At 40.4% G+C, this 21,108-nt stretch overlaps 1 protein-coding gene across 1 annotated transcript; it reads right to left on the bottom strand.

Moving 5' to 3' along the window:
- Positions 1 to 1,633: 1,633 nt before the first annotated feature.
- On the bottom strand, positions 1,634 to 15,602 carry LOC101404883 (aldo-keto reductase family 1 member C15-like). The gene is made up of 9 exons (XM_004425399.3): positions 15,516 to 15,602; positions 11,772 to 11,939; positions 10,775 to 10,891; positions 9,777 to 9,858; positions 8,862 to 8,983; positions 7,136 to 7,245; positions 5,716 to 5,893; positions 3,713 to 3,795; positions 1,634 to 1,854 (listed from the first exon to the last, which is right to left on the bottom strand). The coding sequence occupies exons 1-9, from the start codon at positions 15,600 to 15,602 to the stop codon at positions 1,812 to 1,814; spliced, it is 990 nt and encodes a 329-aa protein (XP_004425456.1). The 3' UTR covers positions 1,634 to 1,811.
- Positions 15,603 to 21,108: the final 5,506 nt, after the last annotated feature.

The raw sequence follows: 21,108 nt of genomic DNA, 5'->3' as shown, positions 1-21,108 counted from the left end.
TCTTGACATAACCTCCAGAGTGATCCATTTAAAACATGTCAGCTCATGTAGCTATTTTGCAATCATTCTCCATTTCTCTCAGAAAAAAAGTTAAAGCCTTTTCAAAAGCCTGCATGGCATAGCCAGCCCCCAACCGCGGATCTGGAACTTACCTTCTACTACTATCTCCCTTGCACACTAAACGTCACCAATATTAGAACTTCCTGCCACTTAAGTATTATAGGAACATCCTTTCTTCTTGGCCTTAGCATTTTCTGTTCCATGTCCAAGAATACTCCCCACACATTCACATAGATCACTCTCTGTCATTCAAATTTTTCCTCAAGAGCACCTTCTCAGTGAAGCCTTCTCTGACCTTCCTATTTAAAATAGCACCTAACACTCCCACTGCCCACCACTGTCTCTTTTCCTGCCTGCTTAATTTTTCTCCATATATCTGTCAAGCATCATGAAGGATCTAAGATTTTAACCAGATTTGCAAGCTAACAGATTAACCTGCCCTGGTTTCATGGATGCTGGTAGATGTCAGGAAACTTGTAGACTGGAGAAGAAGGACACTTTGATACTCACAACAATAGCTATAGCCAAAGTAACAGCATTTTTTCCAGCATTATTGAAATATAGTTGGCATATGACATTGTGTAAGTTTAAGGTTTACAATGTGATGATTTGATACAAGGCTATATTGTGAATATGTTTCCCACAATAAGGTTTGCTGTGCTAGGTCTTTGAGCCCCATTTCTACAGGGTGAAGTGAAGGGGCCCACATGACCCCTGAACTTGCAGAGTGACTCACAGGAGGAAAACCTGGCTCTAGGGAACTTGGGTGGATTAGAGCAGGCACTGAGCATCCCGGCCCTTTCTTTGGAGGGAGATATATTCTATATATAACTGGACAGCAGGTATGCCTTTCATTTCTTTGGAGCAAGCCACTCTCTCTACCTTCCAAGGCTGCTTACTGGACAAACTTCTTGAACAAGTAGTGTGGAATGCAGACTAGACAGTGCCTCTGCTTATCAGGCATATGGAAATGTGAGACCTTGCAGAATTTTCTCCCAACAGGCACTTACTCATTTCTAACAGCTACATATTCCTTATTTCCTTCATGGTCTTCTTCTCCACTAGCCTGTAAACTCAAGACACTTCTCATCTTAATTTAATTCTTGTCTATATTATTCATTAATAAAACAAAATCTGGCACATATAGGATGTACAATAAAGTTTTTGCTGGACAAATAAAAGAATCAGTGGCAAAATATACAAGAACTAATCAAAATGCCAAAACAGGCAGATGATTAAGAAATTAAATAAATGAACAAGATGCACTGCTTTACAACAAACAAAATATAATACTGGACTTTTTAATAATATTTGATACCTTGGGGAAATATTTAAGTTAAGTAAAAACAAAGTATTTAACCTGTATATTGAAGATTATTTCAAGTTGTAAAGAAACACACACCACCACATTTCTATAGGAAAATCATGAAGGAAAATGCACCAAAAGTTGAAGAGTTTTTAAATGGGCTAATTATAAGTTACTTTTACTTTCTATCCTTTCCCCTTCATTTTTCACATTTTCTGTAATTTGTATGTACTTTTTTAATAATCAGGAAAAGCAAACATCCTTATTTTGAAGTCTTTATTATTTCATAAAATGAAAAAAAAAAGAAATAAAAATGAAGAAAAAGAAACGCCAGCAGCCTGAAAGTACAGACGCTGCTTTGAATCACCTCCACCAAGTTCAGAAATCCTCTCCACACCCTTAGAAGCAGGAAGTTCTGGTGGAGCTCATGGTGGATAGCTCAGGGTCAATATTCTTCAGACAATGGATAATGAGGGTGATCAACAGCACTGAAAGAGAAGGAGGGATATTAATGCATTAACTCTGTCTTCACGTTTTCAAAGAGAGGGTTTCTCTGAGGATGCTGTCAGGATGGGCTGAAAACTAAATTCACGACCACGTCACTCCTTCTACTCCGACAAACATATATGTAGGCTCCCTGTCCATGTGCAAACTCCACCAGCATGCCCAATTCCCACATCACCATGTAAATAAATGCTCAAGTGACAGGTAGTTAGATTTAGATTACAATTTATATTTATTTATAAGTAAGAACTATGACTAAAATGTTGTGGTCGCTTCAGCCCCACGTGTAACTCTTGTCCCTAGCCGATGAGAATGATCACAGTAAGGATTTCGATGCTCTTCTTCACACCTTCATTCAACAAATATAAACTGAGCACCCTCAACAATCCAGGGTCCCTCCTTCAAGGAACTTCTAATCTATTGAGGAGACAACATGTACACCTAAATAACCGTACCTACAAAATGTGATTACTGTTTTCTGAATTTATCATTTATGAGGATACTTGTTATTCACTCATTAGTATTACTTTTGTTTTCCATTTTTTTCCATGTTTTTATTTTCCTTTTTAAATTTGTCCTTTTTAACTCAATATCATTGAAGAGTACATTCTGAGCAATTCTATGGGCCGGGAGCTGTGCTGTTGACATAGGGCCACAAAGATGAGTGAGACTAGGCATTCACAGCCTAATGAAGGAGATCATAGGCTTTCCTTAAAAGTCTTTGTGAAGAGAAAAGTTAGTTTCTCAGAATCAAGATATAGTTTTACAAACAAGAAGGAGAATTTTGAGATCTTTCTTTTGGAACTAAACCTTTATTCTATAACTAAAATTTTATTCGCATTATCTCTAACCTCCCTTCCAAACTTCTCAGTTCAATGAGTCTTCTTTCTCTTCATCCTGAGATCCTCCTGCAGGAATTGAACAACAGGAATGCTACGTTTGTGAACATGTCAAAGGCAAAGGAGGTGGAGGCTTCCAGTGGATAGTCTCCTGAGGGGCAAAGGCCACGCTAGAGTAAGCCTTGATTTAAGAAACAGAGAAATCCAGAGGATCTCATCTTGGTGTGTGCCACTGGGGACACATCAGTCCCTAATGTTAGGGTGAATTAATTTCATGATCCATTTATAATTCAGCTTGGTGAGATGACACGGCTGAGGAAACAGGAGTCATGATAGAGAAAAAAGTCCAATGAAGAGATAAAATTGGAAGAAATGGATGGTGTCTGGGAACAGGAAAAGACATTAAGGAGAAACACCACTGGACCCTTAGGAGAGAAAGTGGAAGCAGGGCCCCAGTATGACTTTCACCTCACCTATGCACATTTGCCTTCCTGGGCCCCCTCCTTCATAAAAAATATTAATGTTACATTTTACTATTATGTAAGGATAAAAATGAATAGAAGCCAGGCTGGATTCATTATTATGTCAGCATTATTAATATAATCATTTTTTCTCCTGATTTTAAAAAGAATTAAAGATGAAACATTTTATAGGCTTCTAAAAGTATAGTGGGCTGTAGGCACTGCTCCTTCCATGTTGAATGGATAAGTCAGCCCTGTGTGGAAGCTCACCAGACACAGAGACTAGGGGCATAAAAGTAGTGATTCCCCATGATTCAAACTTTGGTGATTTTACTTATGGTCTGTTCTGGGCTTTGCTCATGTTATGTGTTGGGTCAGAGACTGAGCCCTGGGTGACCTCTGGTCTGAGTCTACAGGAAGCTCCTGTTTTACTCCTACACCAGAAATCAGGCCTGTCTTCCTGATTTAGGGCAGCTTAGTTCCTCTGCTATCCTGCATGCTACAGAAAACAATCCGTGAAAAACAATCTACAGGTCACTTACAAGAGGAATTTAGCATATCGGAAATTTCTGTTGAGGCCGTCAATTGCTTTCATGTCTTCTGGAGTCAATTCAAAGTCAAAAACCTGAAATAAAGGACAGGATCACATTAAACTCTCCCCCGAGGCAGCTGGCTTCTACCTGGGAACTTGAGGACTTTCCAGCTGGATGGAGGTAAGGAGAGTGTCCAGGGAAGCCTTCCCTGTCCTCAACTTCCAGGTGTAGTGGCCTGAGAATGCTTCTGCCTGGGTTCCCAACATCTCCTTCCCCACTCCTTCTCCTTCTCTCTCCACTTCACAAAAGAAAGGCTAACAAGTCATCAATTCCAAATCTTTCCAAGTGAATTGCTTTTGACAGAAAGGAAAAATATCCCCTTTTTCCAAACAAAGGGACAGTTGGACAATCTGGACAGAATACCTGTTTACTTGACCCAACTTTAGTCAGATTTTTCCTTCCCCACAACCCTCTAGAATTTGACTGCCTTGAACTTAAGCAAGTGTTGGGAGGAAGAGCAACCCCCTGTTAGGTCGTCTCCAAGAATCTGTCGCCCTTCAGAAAAAGCATTCCCTGATCAACTGTCTGACCACACCACCTACTCATGCCAACCCCCAAACACCGTTCTCTCTATAGTAGTGTTTACTCTTCCCTATAAAAGAAAACTCTTTCTTACTCATCTTTGGGACACTTATAGATCTTACATTCAGAGAGTTCTCCCTTTTGAAGAAAGTCTGTCTTATTTAAGTCCAGTTTTGTTTTTATTTGACGAGGCATAGCCTCTAATGGAGAGTACAAATCTTTGGTAAGAAATATGAAAGTGGGAAGCTCATTATTTCACCCTGGGAAAACTTCATGGAAAACCCAGAGCTTTATCTTTCTATCTGTCTGTCTATCTATTATTTATCTATCTATCTATCTATCTATCTATCTATCTACCTATCTATCTGTCATCTACTTGTCCACCTGTCATTCATCTTAAGAATATACTTCAGAAGTTATTTGGTTGTTATAGGGATATGTATTAACATGTTGAGTTGCTAAAATAAAATAAAATAAAATAAAAAAACATGTTGAGTTGAATTCAAACAGAAAATGGGTATTTTTTGTGATAGGTTTAACAATGAGATTTAGATTTATGTATCTGAAATTTTCATAAATTGAATGAACTAAATCTATAGCTCCAAGGTTTTAGAGCAAATACATTATAAATAATATGCTTTGAATGTCATCTCTTGCATATATTAAACTCATGATGAAATTTTTAGCTGTCACCTTAAAATGGGATAGAGCTTAAGTAGTTTTTCACAATTGTCATGGGGTTCACAACAAAATAAGTTGAAGACCACTGATCGATCTAAGGTACCAGGAGATGTGTGAGGGAGAACTTAGGGAAAAACTTTACTTATTCATTTGTTAATTTGGTCCATCTATAAACTTATTTATCCAGCTTCCTACCTCACAGGAGCTCTTCTGGAGAAAATATGCTAAAAGATGACCCAGAAGGAGTCACTACCTTTAGGGTCTCACAGTCTAGAAACCACAGTGACATGTAAACAAACAATTTTAGTTTAATAAGGAAAAACTCACTAACAGTGCCATGGTGGTCAACAACTGTGCTGGGGTGTCCCAATAGTTTAACAAAGCATCCAATCCTATTTGGTTTGATATTGACATACAAATAGGGGGTCATCAGGTAGAGAAGTTGAAGAAGAGGGACCAGGGTTTTAAAAGTTCTCTCGTGCATGGAAGGAATCCAACAACTGACAAAAAAATAAAGATGAAATATGCTAAGTGTCACACAACTAGGAAGCAGCAAAGCCAGGCCTAGGGGCCATAAAACTTAGGACTCTGAGGCCAGTGCTTTCTTCCTACCCTTCCAAGCTGCCCCCATAGCACACAGGGGAGAGACGCACAGCAATGAATGAACAGGGCTTGGTACTGAAAGGCAAGAGAGATGGCCCCCAGTACAGCACCCATTCCTCACTCTGGAGAGACTGTCCAGCCTGTACCTGGAAGTTCTCTTTGATTCTCTTCTCATTGAAGCTCTTAGCCAGGACCACCCCCCCACCCCACCCCCCCCGCTGCAGCTGGTAGCGCAGGGCAACCTGGCCTGGGCTTCGATTGTGTTTCTTGGCAATGGCATTCAAGATTGGATCCTCCAAGAGATACGGACTATCCCTTTCCACCCTGAAAACAAATCAAATATTTGAAGGGTGTAGGACTGAACATCTAGAGTAACGTTTTCCCTAAATTCCTCAGATAATTGACAGAAGTAGGTACAAAATGATATGTTTAAAAAAGAGTTTCATGAATATTTGCAGATATTCATTCATAATTGTACCAAACTGGAAACAACTAATATTTCCATTGACAAGTGAATGGAGAAAGAACTTGTGGTATTTACCTCCATGCGATGGAATATTACTCAGCAGTAAAACAGATTGAATTAGATACCTGTAAAAACGTGGATAAATCTAACAGATGTTGTGCTGAGCCCAAGAAGCTGGACACAAAGGAGTACGTAATCTATGACTTCTTTTATATGTGAAGTACTGGCACACACCAAGCTAATCTAAGTTGAAAAAGGAAATCAGAAGGATAGCTGTCTTGGGGTGAGGAAGAATTGTCCGTAAAGGAACACAAAAGAGCTTTGTTGGGAGATAGAATTGTTCTGTTTCATGATAGGGGTCAGGTTATATAGTACATCCATTTGTCAAGATTTATGCATGACAAACGGTATAAATTTTACCATTAAATCACTCTAAAAAATCATGTTTAGAGTGTGGTTTGGAGTAGGTGGACATATAGAGGAAACAGAATGAAAGAATGCTAGTGATGGTTGAAGTCCAGGGATGGTACCTGGGAATTGACTACACAATTTCTTTTTTTATTTAGGTAACACTGGTTTATAACATTATATGAATTTCAGGTATGCATCATTATATTTTTATCTCTGTGTATATTAAATCATGTTCACCACCCAAAGACTAATTACCATCCATCACCATATACATGTGCCCTGACACCAATTTCACCCTCCTCTCTTCCCCCACTTCCGCTCTGGTAACCACCAATCTAAACTCTGTATCTATGTATTTGTGTGTTGTTGTTGTTGTTTTCATCTTGTACTAATAAGTGAGATCATACAGTATTTGAATTTCTCCATCTGACTTATTTCACTTAGCATAATATCCTTAAGGTCCATCCACGTTGTCGCAAATGGCAAGATTTCATCTTTTTCATGGCTGAGTACGATTCTGTTATGTATATATACCACATCTTCTTTATCCATTCATCCATTGATCACTACACTATTGTGTTCACTTTTTGATGTTTGAACTCTTCCATAATAGAATGTTAAAACTTAAAAAAAAGTGTTTCTTCAAGAATAGAGTTGCTGACATAGGTTAACTCTACTAATCTTATTACCAGTTTGGGTCTCTATGGGACCCCAGGGCACTGTAGGCAACTACAACAATGTCCTTGGACTGGCAGAACTCCAGCAGTTTGCTCTGGTTGAGATAAGGGTGACATTCCACCTGTGAGTTGCCAAGAACAAAAGGTATCAGAATACATGAGCCAATAACATGTAAATTTGAAAAGTCCTTTGAAGGAATATCTAACACTAAATTAATATATATACTATATGTTTCAGATTGGTACTTTTTCCCATGCACCTTCTGAAACACTTTCAAATGCTGTTGGTTTTCAGAAATGATCAAGCAATTCTCTTCTGTTTTTACTAGTGTTTAAAATGACTAAACACTCATACATGAGATTTTGGCCTGTAAATGTCATTTTCTACTGGAAGAAACCAAGATTCCTTAGAAAAATGGCTGATTCCTGGTCTGGGCAAAAAGCTACAAATTGAGCCTAGAACATCTTACACTCTAGAAAGTAAAGAAGATAGGAAAGACAATGAGGCATGTCAAAGGACTCAGGAGTTCACTTGAAGACGCAATAAAATGGTGACAATCTGATCATCAATAAGAAAAGTAACTACATTGTAAGGAAAACATCATATTTGTTAAAATTCATGAACTCACAATGACATACAAATGTGATCAAGTCTTTAGATGTAACCTCCAATTTACAGGGGTACAAAACACAGTATGATATCAAACTGTCTCACAGTGATCAATCAGTAACATCAATTGTGTGGAAAAAGTTAAGGGAAAAAAGCCTTAGTTTCTTTCACAAATAAATTGGAGAGAAAGAGAAAAAGAAGAAGGAGGAGGGCGGGGGGAGAAGGAGGAAGGAAAAATGGAGGGACATATTTTAACTTATTTTGAATTATTTTCTACAAATAGATTTCTAGAAATGAAATAACTCAGACAAAGAGTATAAATATTTGAATGGTTTCGCATAATTTTCTGTTTTACAAAAAAGCTACACAGCTTTACAATGTCACAGTGTTTAAAAATTGGCAGCACTGGGTGTTATTTCTAGAAGGTATTTATTTTCATTATGATTTTTCCATTTCCTCACTTATCACTCCTTTGCTTTTCTCTCTGGCTTTTTCTCTCACCTCTGTGTAGCTGTTCCTGAGAGGTTTCCATGAACTCCATGTCATTAAATCCAATAACTGTTTCCATCCATACTGGGATTGGCTGCTTCTCAGCAGGACCCACCCTATGGCTCACACAAACATGTTCATCCCTCTTCTTTGGCTTTCCTAACACCACACTCTCCTCATTTTCTCTCTCCCTGTCTGGGAACTCCTCTTCAATCTCCTAACAATTGCCTCTTGGCCTGATCCTTAAATGTTGACTTTCCTGCCCTCTTCTTGTTCATTCTATGAACTTTCCCAGGAAAGAAAATCCACTTGTGAGTTTAATTACCATCCATAAAGCAACGACTCCAAAATCTGTACCCCCAGCCCTGACCTCCTTCCTGAGCTCCAGACCACTATTGCCATGTTCCAACTCAGCATCTCCACTTGGATGTCTCATTGGAACATCAAATCCACCTCTGAAGAATTGAAACAATACTCTTCCCATGCCACTCAATCTGTTCCTTCTTTGGCATTTCCTATGGCAGTAAAAGCAACAACCATTACAGAGTTGACATCGAGTCAGAAACTTGGAGACTGTTACTTAAGGAAGAGAGTGTGAAGAGCAGATATCAAAGAAGCCCTGGTGGGCTCCAGGCTCACCTGGTTGCAGACAGGCCTGTACTTGAGCCCTGGCTTGTTCAGGATCATCTCCAGCTGTTTGTCATTGAAATTGGACACCCCGATGGACTTGGTTAAACCTGCATCTTTACACTTCTCCAGGCCTGGGGAGGAGGGAAGTGTGTGGTAAGCCTGTCGTGTACTTTGGTCCATTCATTGGACATTGAACACTTTACACTCAGGAAATCTTTTTCACATATATCACAACTTGACTGAACCCATTTTATCACTTGAATACATTATTTGCTAATGTCCTTTATTGCTAGGCACACATACTTTGTCTTCTTTGTTCTATTACATGCACACCCAGGATGATAAATAGACATGACGATGCTTTTCAATTCCAGTCCCTCCCCCATGCTTGTGCCTATATTAGATGCTGTTAGGCATCTAATAGTTCTTTAGCAAACAGTGTCAGAGTCAAGGGCAAAGAGAAATTCTCAGGTTTTCCTAGTAGAGGGTATGGCTGCTTCCTCTTTCCTAGAATGGTGAAAGATGTGGTGGGAAGGGCTACATAAGGGCAGGCTTCACTCTCCTTCCACAGTTGCTCTTCTGCTGAGTCAGACACAGTTTTCCCTCCCTCCATGGGCCTGTTTGTCCATCCTGGGATGGAGCTCTAACTCCTCTTGAATTTGCTCTTAGATCCTCTTATAGGGCTCCCAGGCACAACCTGATCAGTGGGGCAAAGAAACCCCTACTTAGAACCATGGAAGTTTAGCCCTAGAGGTCATCCCGTTCAGATTCCTTCCTTTACAGATGACAACACCATGGTACCAGGGAGTGCTGTGATGTGGCCGAGGGCAGACAACCGATGGGGCCAGAACCCATTTCTTCTCAGTCCCCATCCAGTAATTTCTATCTTGTTGCCCTGCACCTCTTGGGTGTCAGACTCACCACTTACCTCCCATGTGTCACGAAAATCCACTATGTCTAAAATAATTTCCCCACTGGCATCCTTCAGCACAAGCTCCTCCCCAGGCTGGAATACATAAAGGAGAGATCATGAAAGGGTTTGTTTTTTTAAAAAAAAAATGACCTTCCTGGTGCTAAGGAGCTTGGTCACAAAACCTTCAAGAGGCTAATCCAAGTGTTTGTGTGTCTATGTGTGTGTGTGTGTTGGATAAGAGAAGACATGGGGGTAAGGAAGATCAGATGCACCTGAGAGACTGTAGCAAAGTGCTTCTCCCCCAGTGACCTCCACCCTCCTATCCACACACACCCCTGAAATTCTCTAAGAATGAATTCTCCTACGGTTGGAATTGATTTTATTTCCTAGGGAGAGGCTGGGTTGGATGACAGGACTTACCTTTACTATTGAGCAATGTGCTTTAGCTTCAGTTTATGATAACCTAACTCAGAGATAATGAAGATATCAGGTGTGCTCAGTGAATGTCCACTGTAATGAGATGTTGGAGCAGGGAAGCCCAGAGGAGCCCAGTTGTGTAATGTGGACCATCCCTGAGTACCTCACTCTTGATTGGGACTGAGAGGTCCATATGGGAGGAACTCTTCCCCTATTAAGGTGGGGATTTCCCATTGTGTCTCTGAAGTCTATTGTAACTCAACTTCCTTGAGGACTCTAATCTCTAACAGACAACGGACAGAAGCATATCACTTAGACATGTAAGGTGATGTCCACAACTCTTTGAGATGAAGGCAGTGAGATCATTGAATTTCAACCTTTCTGAAGGCTATGGGATGAGGATAAAAAAAATCTTGATGCTGAAGTGACACAGCTGTCAAGCAGACTCATAAATCATTTAGCAATTCCATCCACCACACTCAAACCTACCTCTCTCAGTAAAAACCCAGAAAACCCAGACGGAATGAGAGAATGGAAGTGCAACAGCAGTGAGGAAATACTCCTGTTCATAACAAGAAAAGCAGAAGCTGACCTTCAGAGCAAAAGGAAAATGAATGATGAAGAGATCGACATAGTCCAGTCCAAGTTTCTTCAGTGATCTTTCCAGGGCTGGTCGCACCAATTCTTGCCGAAGGAAAGTAAGCCAAAGCTGCAGTGACCAAAAGAAATTAAAAAATGGCTTATGATTTCACACATTTGGGGACCCAAATGAAACCTCATAGTTAAAATATTGAGAGGTGAGAACAAACCACTGTGGTGGTCTAAAAATAAGAAGCCCTGAGGCTAAAGTTTTGTGGCTTAGTGTAAATGAGCTCCTTAATGGGATTCTGAGATTTATTTGAGTGACTCTAAGAAAAATGTGAATAATAGTTAAATGGCCCAGGAAAAGCAGCCTAAGTGTTTCAAGGATTAGAAAAGTCATCCCTAGAAGGAGAGTCAAGAAATGTCAGGCAAGGGGAAATGGAACCTACTGTCCCATATAATAAATACCTGGAAATAGTTCTGCTGAGGGGCCCACATTCTCAGAACCATGTTACCACTGATGTTGAATATCATTCTGTAGAGACCTTAGCTCTCTTGACCTTGGAAGCAGGGTTTTCCACCTCAGAAAATTTTACACACTTCAGTAAACTCAATGCTGACTTGAAACAAGTATTGCCTAGTCTAGTTCCCTTTTCTGAATAATATGTCAGCCTCACTTGGATGTGAACTGAGAGAATCTGCTGAAGAATAAAAGGAGTGGACTCACTCCACAGTGGCTCAGTCCATCCATACAACAGATGAAGAAGAAAACTATCATTACTCGTGCTTCACATATGAATGCTGACTGATGTTCAGAGATGTTGAGCAACAGGGTCCCACCCTTAACACATTTCAGGGCAAAGCAAGCCTTTTCTGTTTTCTATTTTTCTATAATGGGCCTCTACAGTGTTAGGAGATAAATAAATTATTCAAACCAATATCAAAGTTTTTTTTCAAAATAACATATCTATGATGACAGCAACCTCTTGTCACTCCGCCCACAGCACCTTGGTGGTGTAGAATATGTCCTCTCTCTTCACAGTACCATCCGCCATCTTCTCTCGGAGGGCTTTGCCAATCTCCTCCTCATTTTGATAGAAGTATGCGGCGTCGATGTGACGGAAACCTACATCAATAGCCACTTTGGTGGCCTCTCCAGCCTTGTTCTTAGGAACCTATAAAATATGAATAAGGAGGGTTGCAAATCTGATTCAGGGAGAAGCTATTTATTTCCTTCATAGCATTTTTACCAGGTGTTTCTCCACGTCACCTATTCTCCTGTTTGATGGTGCAAGCCTTGGTAACAAACCTGTCCTCAGGGGGCACAGACTAAACTCCAATATGACCTCTAATCTGAAATGAGTTAGGGAAATGGCCTTCACTGTAGAACATGGACAATCAAGTCTCAGTCAATAAAGAATTCGTTGTAAGGAAGTAACTAACAGGAAAACTTCCGACACTTGGAGAAAACATCTGAAGATATAGATAGAGACAGATATAGATATAGATGTAGATGTAGACCATATAGATATAGATATAGATATAGATATAGATATAGATATAGATATAGATATAGATACCAGAATCTATTTTTGGCTTAGAATTGGAAATGAATCCATAATACTCCTCCTCCATCCAGTTTCCACCCAACTGGGCTCTTAAGTCTTTCATGATTGTTTTTTTATCCTTCATTCACCAGGTTCTCTCATCCAACATTTACGCAACACACAAGCATTAAGTGCCTCCTGTGTGCCTGATATTGTGCTAGACCCTGAAGCCCTGAGGATTTAACATTAACAAAAGAGACCTGCTTAAAACTCCTAAAAGAAAACATGTTGATAAGCTCCTTGACTTTGGTCTTGGCGATCATATTTTGGATTTGATACCAAAAGCAAAGGTAATAAATGCAAAAATAAACAGGTGGGAATACATCAAAATAAAAAGTTTCCACACAGCAAAGGAAACCATCAACAAAATTAAATAACAACCAATGGAATTGGAGAAAATATTTGCAAATCACATATCTGATAGGGGGTCAATATTCTAAATCTACAAAGAACCCATACAACTGAATAGCAAAACAATAAACAACCCAATTTAAAAATAGGTAAAGGATATGAAGAGACATTTTTCCAAAGAAGACATACAAATAGCAAATGGGTACCTGAAAACCTGCTCAACATCACCAATCATTAGGGAAATGCAAAGGAAAACCACAATGAGATATCACCTCTCACCTGTTAGGATGGTCATTATCAAAAAGACAAGAGATAACAAATGCTGGCAAGGATGTGGAGAAAAGGGAACCCTTGTATACTGTTGGTGGGAATGTAAATTGGTGCAGCCTCTGAGGAAAACAGTGTGGAGATGCCTCAGTAAATGAAAGATAGAATTACCACATGATCCAGCAATTCCACTTCTGGGCATTTTTTTAGAGGAAACAAAATCATTATCTCAAAGAAATGCATGTACTCCCATGTTCATTTCAGCATTATTTCCAATAGCCAAAGTATGAAAACAACCTATGTGTCCATTGATGGATAAATGGATAAATAATACGTGGGTTATATATATACCATGGAATATTACTTGGCTTTGAACAAGAAGGAAAGCTTGTCATTTTCAACAATATGGATGAAGCTGAAGGGTATTATACTAAGTGAAATAAGCTAGACAGAGAAAGACAAATACTGCACAGTGGAATCTGAAAAAGAATTGAGTTCATAGAAACAGAGGGTAGAAAAGTAGTTGCCAGGGGCTGGGGGTGGGGGAAAAAGGGAGATGTTGGTAAAATGGTATAAACTTTCAGCTACAAAACAAATAAGGTCTGGGGATCGGATGTATAACATGGTAACTACAGTTGATAACAGTGTATTGTATAATTTAATTTTGCTAAGAGAATAGAATTTAAACATCTCCACCAGGAAAAAAAAGATAAATATGTGAAGTGAAGGATATGTTAAACTTGATGGGGGGATCTTTTCACAATGTATACATATGTCAAATCTCATCTCTTACACTTTAATCATCTTAGAATTTTATTTGTCAGTTTTACCTCAATAAAGCTGAAAAAAATTTAAAAAATAATGTGTACCAATTGGATTAAAGGGAGAAGAGTAGTTAATTTTCAGGAAGGTTATGAGGAGGATTAAATGAGAAACATACTATATAGAGTACATTATTGTGATAGTCATATTTGTCTCTCTGCCTATACCTGCTTGGCACTCAACATATCCGTGTACACTGACCTAGACTTCCAACTGGGAGCAACTATGACTCTGCCTGGGGGATTTCTATCACCACCAGAGTCTTCAGGAGATGCTCTCGATAATTAGGTAAAGAGGAGGTCTTGTCCACTGGTTGCTACTTAACCTCTATACCTGATCACGGCTGTACTTACATGATGGGCCCATGAATGGAGCAGCCATGTTGGAAGGAATTGGGACCATGCATGGGCCAACTGCATGGGCTACTTCTCACCAAGGCTGTTTGAGCTCCCGCTACTTTGACATCAGTGACCTGTCAGCAGCAGCAGGGACTGACACTGAGTCTTGGTAAAGAACCATTTCTCCCGGAAACAAGCCAGCCCCTGGGTGGTGAGCTGATCATATTAAACTCTCAATCTAACTGGGGATGGAAGCAGCAATTCATCTTTACTGAAACTGATCACATTCTACTTATGAGTTGCCATCTATTTTCCCAGTCCCTCAGTCAGCGTTACTATGTAAGAGCTACAGAGAGTTGGGTTTATCATTATAGGATCCCATGTAACATTGCCTACTTGTTGTATTCTCTGTGGTCCTTTTCTATCTTTAACAACAGTAATAAAAGTTGGATATAACCTAGGTAAGACATACTTTATCCTTAAGCTATAATGGTGAATACCTTGGATAATTATGATGTTGCAAGCAAACTGGCCCGGTCTGACAGCTATTAGCTATTGATATTTCATGTCATAGCTCTACCAAGATAGAGTGTATTGGTCTCTGTAATTATGGGGGCAATCCCTCGCAAACAGCCCCAAAACTGCCCCTACCTCACTGTGACCAGAGTTTGACACTTTTAGCATGTTGCAGTCGACCATGTGGATGTGTGAAGAATACATTTGGTGAGATGCACAATTCTGTCTCCATTGTCATTTTATGCCTCCTAAGTCTTCTTTTCTAAACACCTAAAACTTGGGATATTATTGGCTTCTGATATGACAAAATATTGCAGTGACGGAAACTTTGGCAAATTCTTTGGCAAACACTTAGAGCCCCTGAAACCTACAGCAAAGCTGCTACAAAGCAGTCATGTTACTTGTCCTTTCCTCCTATGCCCACTGCCCGTCAGGAGTTTCTAACAAAGAGCAGAGTGACTCTGACTGAGGCAGCAGATGAGCGCAGGGAGAGCAGCCTCAGCTTTGATTTTACATGTGTAAGAAAAAAAATAATAATAGTAAACCTAGGAGAGTTGTTGAGGAATTGAAGACAATGCACGGAAACTACTTAAAATACATGGTAAGCATTCAATATATGTTAAATAAACAAAATAATATAACTTTAAGCCACCCTCAAAATCCCCATCCTCGGAATCCCCATAGTTAACAGCTTCTCATCCCACTTAGTGCAATGTTAGAGATGGTGAAATGGAGGCTCAAATGAGTCATTTCAAATCAACAAGAGTGTACTAGGCATGGGGAGCGGGTCTGCTGACCACGCTTCCAGGCTGTTTGCATTCAACCCTCCAATCCCCTGGGCTCCACTTACTTCATCTGAAGCAGAAGTGCCAAATCCAAGCACAGGCATAAAGTTCCCATCATTCAGTGTCACAGAACGACTATGGTTGAGGTCCATCGCTGTCCACAGTCCTGGATAACCTGACTCTGTCTTTCCTTCCTTTCCCTAACTGTGAGCCGAGTACGAGACAAGGCTCCAGCATTCTTTATTTCTACTAATAACAAGATAGTGGGGCTGGGATTTCAGACGCCAGTGATTTCAAAGTGAAACTAGAATCAAGCCACTGCCTGTTTTATAATTCTTTCATGTCTCTACAGGCATATCTTACAGGAATAGAATGCAGAAATGTTATGCATGCTACAGGAGTTTGAATTTTCTCTTCAGTATTGCTCATCCTTGACTCTTAAGTTAAAAATAAATTTAACCATGTCAATTTGTCCTTGATAATTACATCAGACTTACCTTACAAGGTGCAAAATAATCAGTAGATTGGTCATTTCTAAATATGAATTCCACTGTAAGACTTTAGTTAAATACCTCACCCTTCATTTTGTCAAAAATCCCATCAATAAGATTTATTCAGAATTTCTTGAACAAAGACTAACTCCTACGCCCAGCGTACATATAACAAAATGCCTCAGGAGCCCCACCGCTAATTCTATTATCTTTTTTCTTACATCAAGATCTCATTTCCCCTTCTGATTTCTGTGTCTTGCTTCTTTGAATCTTTGTGGCAAGAAAAAACTATTATTGTGCATCAACAATATGCTGCTCCTTTGGGGATACTAGGGCAGGCTCTGACTTATAGGATAGACTATATATCACAGAGGGCCTAGGCTGGACATTCAGAATTCTCCAGCCTCCCAAGATTCACTGGCTTGTCCATTGGGACTTGTGCGTGACCAATCTGGATAAATGGAATTGGCGGGCATTCAAACATTCCCCATTATAGAATCAGGCTGAACAAGAAAACCGTATGTCAAGAGACCTCAGGATTTCCTGGTCCTGGAGGAGTGGGTACCCTAGAGTTATAAATAAGTAATGCTTGTGTTCACCAGTAAATAATTGCTTGATTTTTCTGCTCACTCATTCCCTACAAGAGAATTGTCAGTGTACAGAAAACAGCAAATATTTGCTGAGCAAAGGGTACATTAAGTTTTAAAAAAATAAAATACAGTTATGTTGCCAGCAGTACTCATCCCTTGGGTGTGACCCATTTTGTCTAATGAATTCTCTGGGGGAGAGTGGGGTCATGTGGTGTTCTGTGGGAGCAAAAATAGAGTATGCTTGTGCTTGACACAGGTTTATGGGTGTGGAGTTGGGGGTTGAGGGGCTGTGCAGGCCAAAGTCAGACTGCATTGCTTTGGAAAAGGCAGGAGATGGTAGAGGTTGTATGGGAGGAGGGATGGAAGGGAGGGAGGGTGGAGAGAGGATATGAGGCACTGTTTTTGCCCTGGGAGGAATTTTGGGGAATAAACAGAGACATTTGAGGAGATATTTATAAGGTTCGAATTAGGGTGTTTGATGAAATTCATAACCCATGGAATTTGAAGTAAAATCTACTTCACTCACTATTGTGTCAGAGGAGTTCTGTCTGAAGAACAAAATGTGCCCTGAATGTGGCCTCAAGACAAGTGAAGGAAAAGCTGAGCCTCTTTAGGAGATCACTACCTCCACTGCATCATTTTGTATTTTATTATAACTCAATACAATCCAACCCTTAGAATTGACTGGGGCTCCTGCTCCCAGAGGATGACTTAGCAACTTCCACAGATTGTGAAACTCCTGGCTGGTGTGTAGTGCAGGGAGTTGTAAAGAGAAAATTTTCATCAACGGCTGCTTCAGTTAGGATACAGCCAGGTCAAAAAAACCTATGGGTTTAAGCCTCACAGAAATGTGTTATGCCCATAACAAGAAGTCCAGCTTCTTGGGAAGGGCTAGCTCTGGGTCAGCCTAGGGACATCCAGATCTTCTCCTATATTCTCTTGGCTCTTTCTTCTTGTGTGTATTGGCATCACCCTTGGGCTGGGGGAAGACGGTGCAGCAATATTAGACATCACAATGCAACAGGACATATCCAGTCAAAGGAGAGGGGCCACCTGTTTTAAGAAGTGAGGGAACCTCTTTTAGAAGCCCCCCAGCACAGTTCGCCTCATGTGTCAGTGGCCAGGATTGGGTCACAGTCCTCTTCCCAAGGTAATTACATGTCAAGGGCAATGGAGTGAACATGAGTGACCTAATCCAACCATTTGGAGTACAATGGGTGTTGGGAAGGCAAACACCTTGACCACTGAAATCATAGTGACAACCAGATGTTCTATAGATTAGACATTTGAGATCTTGGCCACACCTAGAACTGCTTAGTGAGCTTTTAAAACATAGGGATACCTAGACTTTACTACAGTCAAATGAATGAGAATTTCCAGTTGGTGTGGGTCTCAGCTTCAGAGAAAAGTGTTCACATAAATAAAAGCAGATCGATTGTCTTGGTTGTAAAGACATTTGTCCTGTATGATTGGTCCAATGACAGACTAAGAGGTGACAGAGACAGGAGACCTCACCCTGCACCAATCTGTTTAAAGGACAAGTGTAGAGAGAATGAGTGGAGTCTGACTTAACTTCAATTTAATGTATTAGTTAATCTGATTGGAATACGTAAACTTCATGGGAATTGAAAGGATGAAAAGGAGAAAAAAAGGCTCAGTGATTACAATTCATGATGAATCAAGGACCTGGTGGATTGTCGTGTAGTTGAAACCACAGAGTAAGAAAATGGATCAAGGTGAAGTGTGTTAAAGTTACGATTTCAGAGCTAAAACAGTTCTCAGAAGTTAACATGGGAATAGTTCCCTCATGTAGTCTAGCTACAAGTAGAAACTCTCAGGAGTTGAGACATCAGAACACTGAGAAGCTTGAGTTGTCTGCATGAACAAAGATGATGTCAGCACATCCTGAGAAGGAATTATAAACAAAGACCATGAAGGGAGTGCACTGAGAAGTGGGTAAGATAATAGGGTCAAGATGATATCAGCCTTAAAAGAACAGTTTCCTGCATCCTTCTTTCTAAGGAATTTTATATCCAGATGCAATGGGCTGTTGTCTGACCCTTCCCCTATTCTAACCTTTGATCTGGTCACATTGCATTCTGAGTATTAGATTCCAAACCAATGGTCAATTTCAGTCCTCATCTTACTTGTTCTATTAGTAGCATTTGACTCTTCTCCTTGAAACAGTTCCTCCACTTGCCTTCCAAGGTAGAACCATCTCCCACTTTCCCAATGGGTGGGTGCTAGAACTACTGAAAACATGGCAGCTGCTGTTGTATCCCTCAGAAAAGAGGGATATCACCCTGATATCTCCCTCCAATTCTAGGCTCTCATCAGTGCCTCCAAATACCCAAACCTAGCTGGAAATCAGGAGGCAGGGAAGCCAGGACGCAGCCTGCAGAGATCAGCTCTCCTGGTTATGGCTGCAGGAAAAGGGTAAGGAAGGGCTCTGAGGGCCAGCAGTGTAGCATCAATCAACTAAGCTGGTCCTGGCCCAGCATCCTGAACTGGGTATTGATGAAATATAGCCTCCTTTTTGTAGGAAAGGAAAAAGTTTCCTCTATCCTGCTAGGTTCTTTTGGATGGTCTATTAATTAAATGGCCATAAGATAAATTAACAGGAGAAAAACAAATTTCAATTGTGTATATACAGGAGCCCCATAAAGACATGAGAGTCTCCCCAACAGTCAGACAATTGAGGCTTGTATGCCATCCTGAGCTAAGGAAAAGGCTTTAGGGGTCTGGGGCTTCAAAGGGAATGAAGACAATTCACAGGAAGATGGGAAGAGCAAACGTTTGGTAAACAAATATTCCTCATACCACACAGAGACGATGGGATACAGAGAGGACTTTGAACAAACTGGCCCCGCCAGGCTCCCCGCCAGCCTGCCACACCTAGCCCATACTCTTTGAGGTTGTCTCTGGTGATAGTTCTCTTCCCGTTCCAGGCCTTCTATCTAAATTCTTTTAAGCAGTTAGAGGGGGAAGTAAAAAGCTCTTCCTGAGTCTTTGGGGCCTTGACTGAGTTCAGCTCAAAGGAATCCACATGCTAAAATGGCACATTTTGCGGAGGCTCATTCTGAACCCCTTCATTTTGTACTCCATGCAGATGGGGCCAGAACATCGGATTATGTATTAGAATGTAAACTGAGTGGGGTAACTAAAATATGTTAAAATTTACTTCCAGGGAAATGCTCAAATTCTTTAGCATTCACAAGATTCAGGTCACCTTTGCCAAAAGTGGGGATTAGCACAGGCGGCGTTACATAAAATGTCCTAACCAGAATTCAGATCAGCAAATATTTACTCAGTCTCTCATACATGCAAAACACTGTTCCTAATTTTTTTTTGGAGATCATGCACGTAAGAACAAGTCTAAGAGTTTTGAAATTTTCCTGTGCACAGCAACATCCTCAAATCTTTCCCTGGCACTAAAATAACGACCTCCTTTGAAACAAGGACGTTGGGGTAGTTATTGCTGGATCTTGTCCCCTAGTTCCTAGTCCCTAGTCCCGGGAGTAAACTCCTTCCCAAACTACAGCCTAAAAGACCAAGGATTACACTGTGGATTACGGCACAGAAAAACTTCAGGAACTGGAGTGCTGATGGCTCCACCATCTATAGGTTATAACACCCTTGGCCAGGGGAGCCCAGTAGACTGAACATCTGGCTTTTCTAAGCTGCAGAGTTTGGGCTAGCCTAGGATTCCGCATTCTTCACCACGGTCTTCCTAAGAATCCACATTATGGATTTTGTGCATGGCATTTTCTGGCAGATGAACCGCAAAAAGAAGACATTCAGACTTCAGACAGTGGAGCCACCTCTTCAACACCAAGAGCCAGCTGATTTCAGCATCCTGAGTTTTCTGCTCTCCCAGACCTTATATGATGCATGAACTTTGGAAAGAGAAGAGACATCCAGACTCAAAAAGAAAGTAATCAGGAGACACACTGAAGACTTGAGGAGCCCCAGGTCCCCTGCCCCACACCCAAGAGTGCCTATCCAGACTAGGAACAGAGCCTGTAGGGCAGCTGCTTGGAACTATGACCATCACTGTTCCTGGTGTTCATGCCACAGGAAGGTGAGACCAATCCTACAACAATAGGAATAGTAATTACAACAGCAGTATTTATTGATATTTTTCAGCAACTTTATTGAGGTGTCATTTACAGATCATGAAATTCACCCATTCCAAATGTATATTTCAATGAATTTTAGTAAATTGATAGAGTTTTGCAATCATCACCACTATCTTGTTTCAGAACACTTCCATCATCCCTAAAAAGTCCCCTAGTGTCCATTGGAAGACAATTATTGCTCCCAAACCCCAGCTCTAAGCAACCTCTAACCCCATTTCTGTCTATAGAGTTCTGCCTCTCCTGCAAATTTCGTAGAAATGGAATCACAAAATATGTAGTCTTTTACGTTTGGCTTCTCTCACTTAGCAACATGTTTTTGAGATTCATCCATGTGGCTGCATGTACCAATAGTTAGTTCCTTTTCATTGTTGAGAAGTACCCCATTATACGTATGTATCACATTGCATTTCTCCATTCACTGGTTAATGGCATTTGGAT

This window comes from Ceratotherium simum, chromosome 32, assembly GCF_057802395.1.
Source record: "Ceratotherium simum simum isolate JZ-2026a chromosome 32, ASM5780239v1, whole genome shotgun sequence".
Taxonomy (NCBI): Eukaryota; Metazoa; Chordata; class Mammalia; order Perissodactyla; family Rhinocerotidae; genus Ceratotherium; species Ceratotherium simum.
The sequence above is the reverse complement of the archived record's forward strand: the minus strand, read 5'-3'. Positions and strand labels throughout refer to the sequence as shown.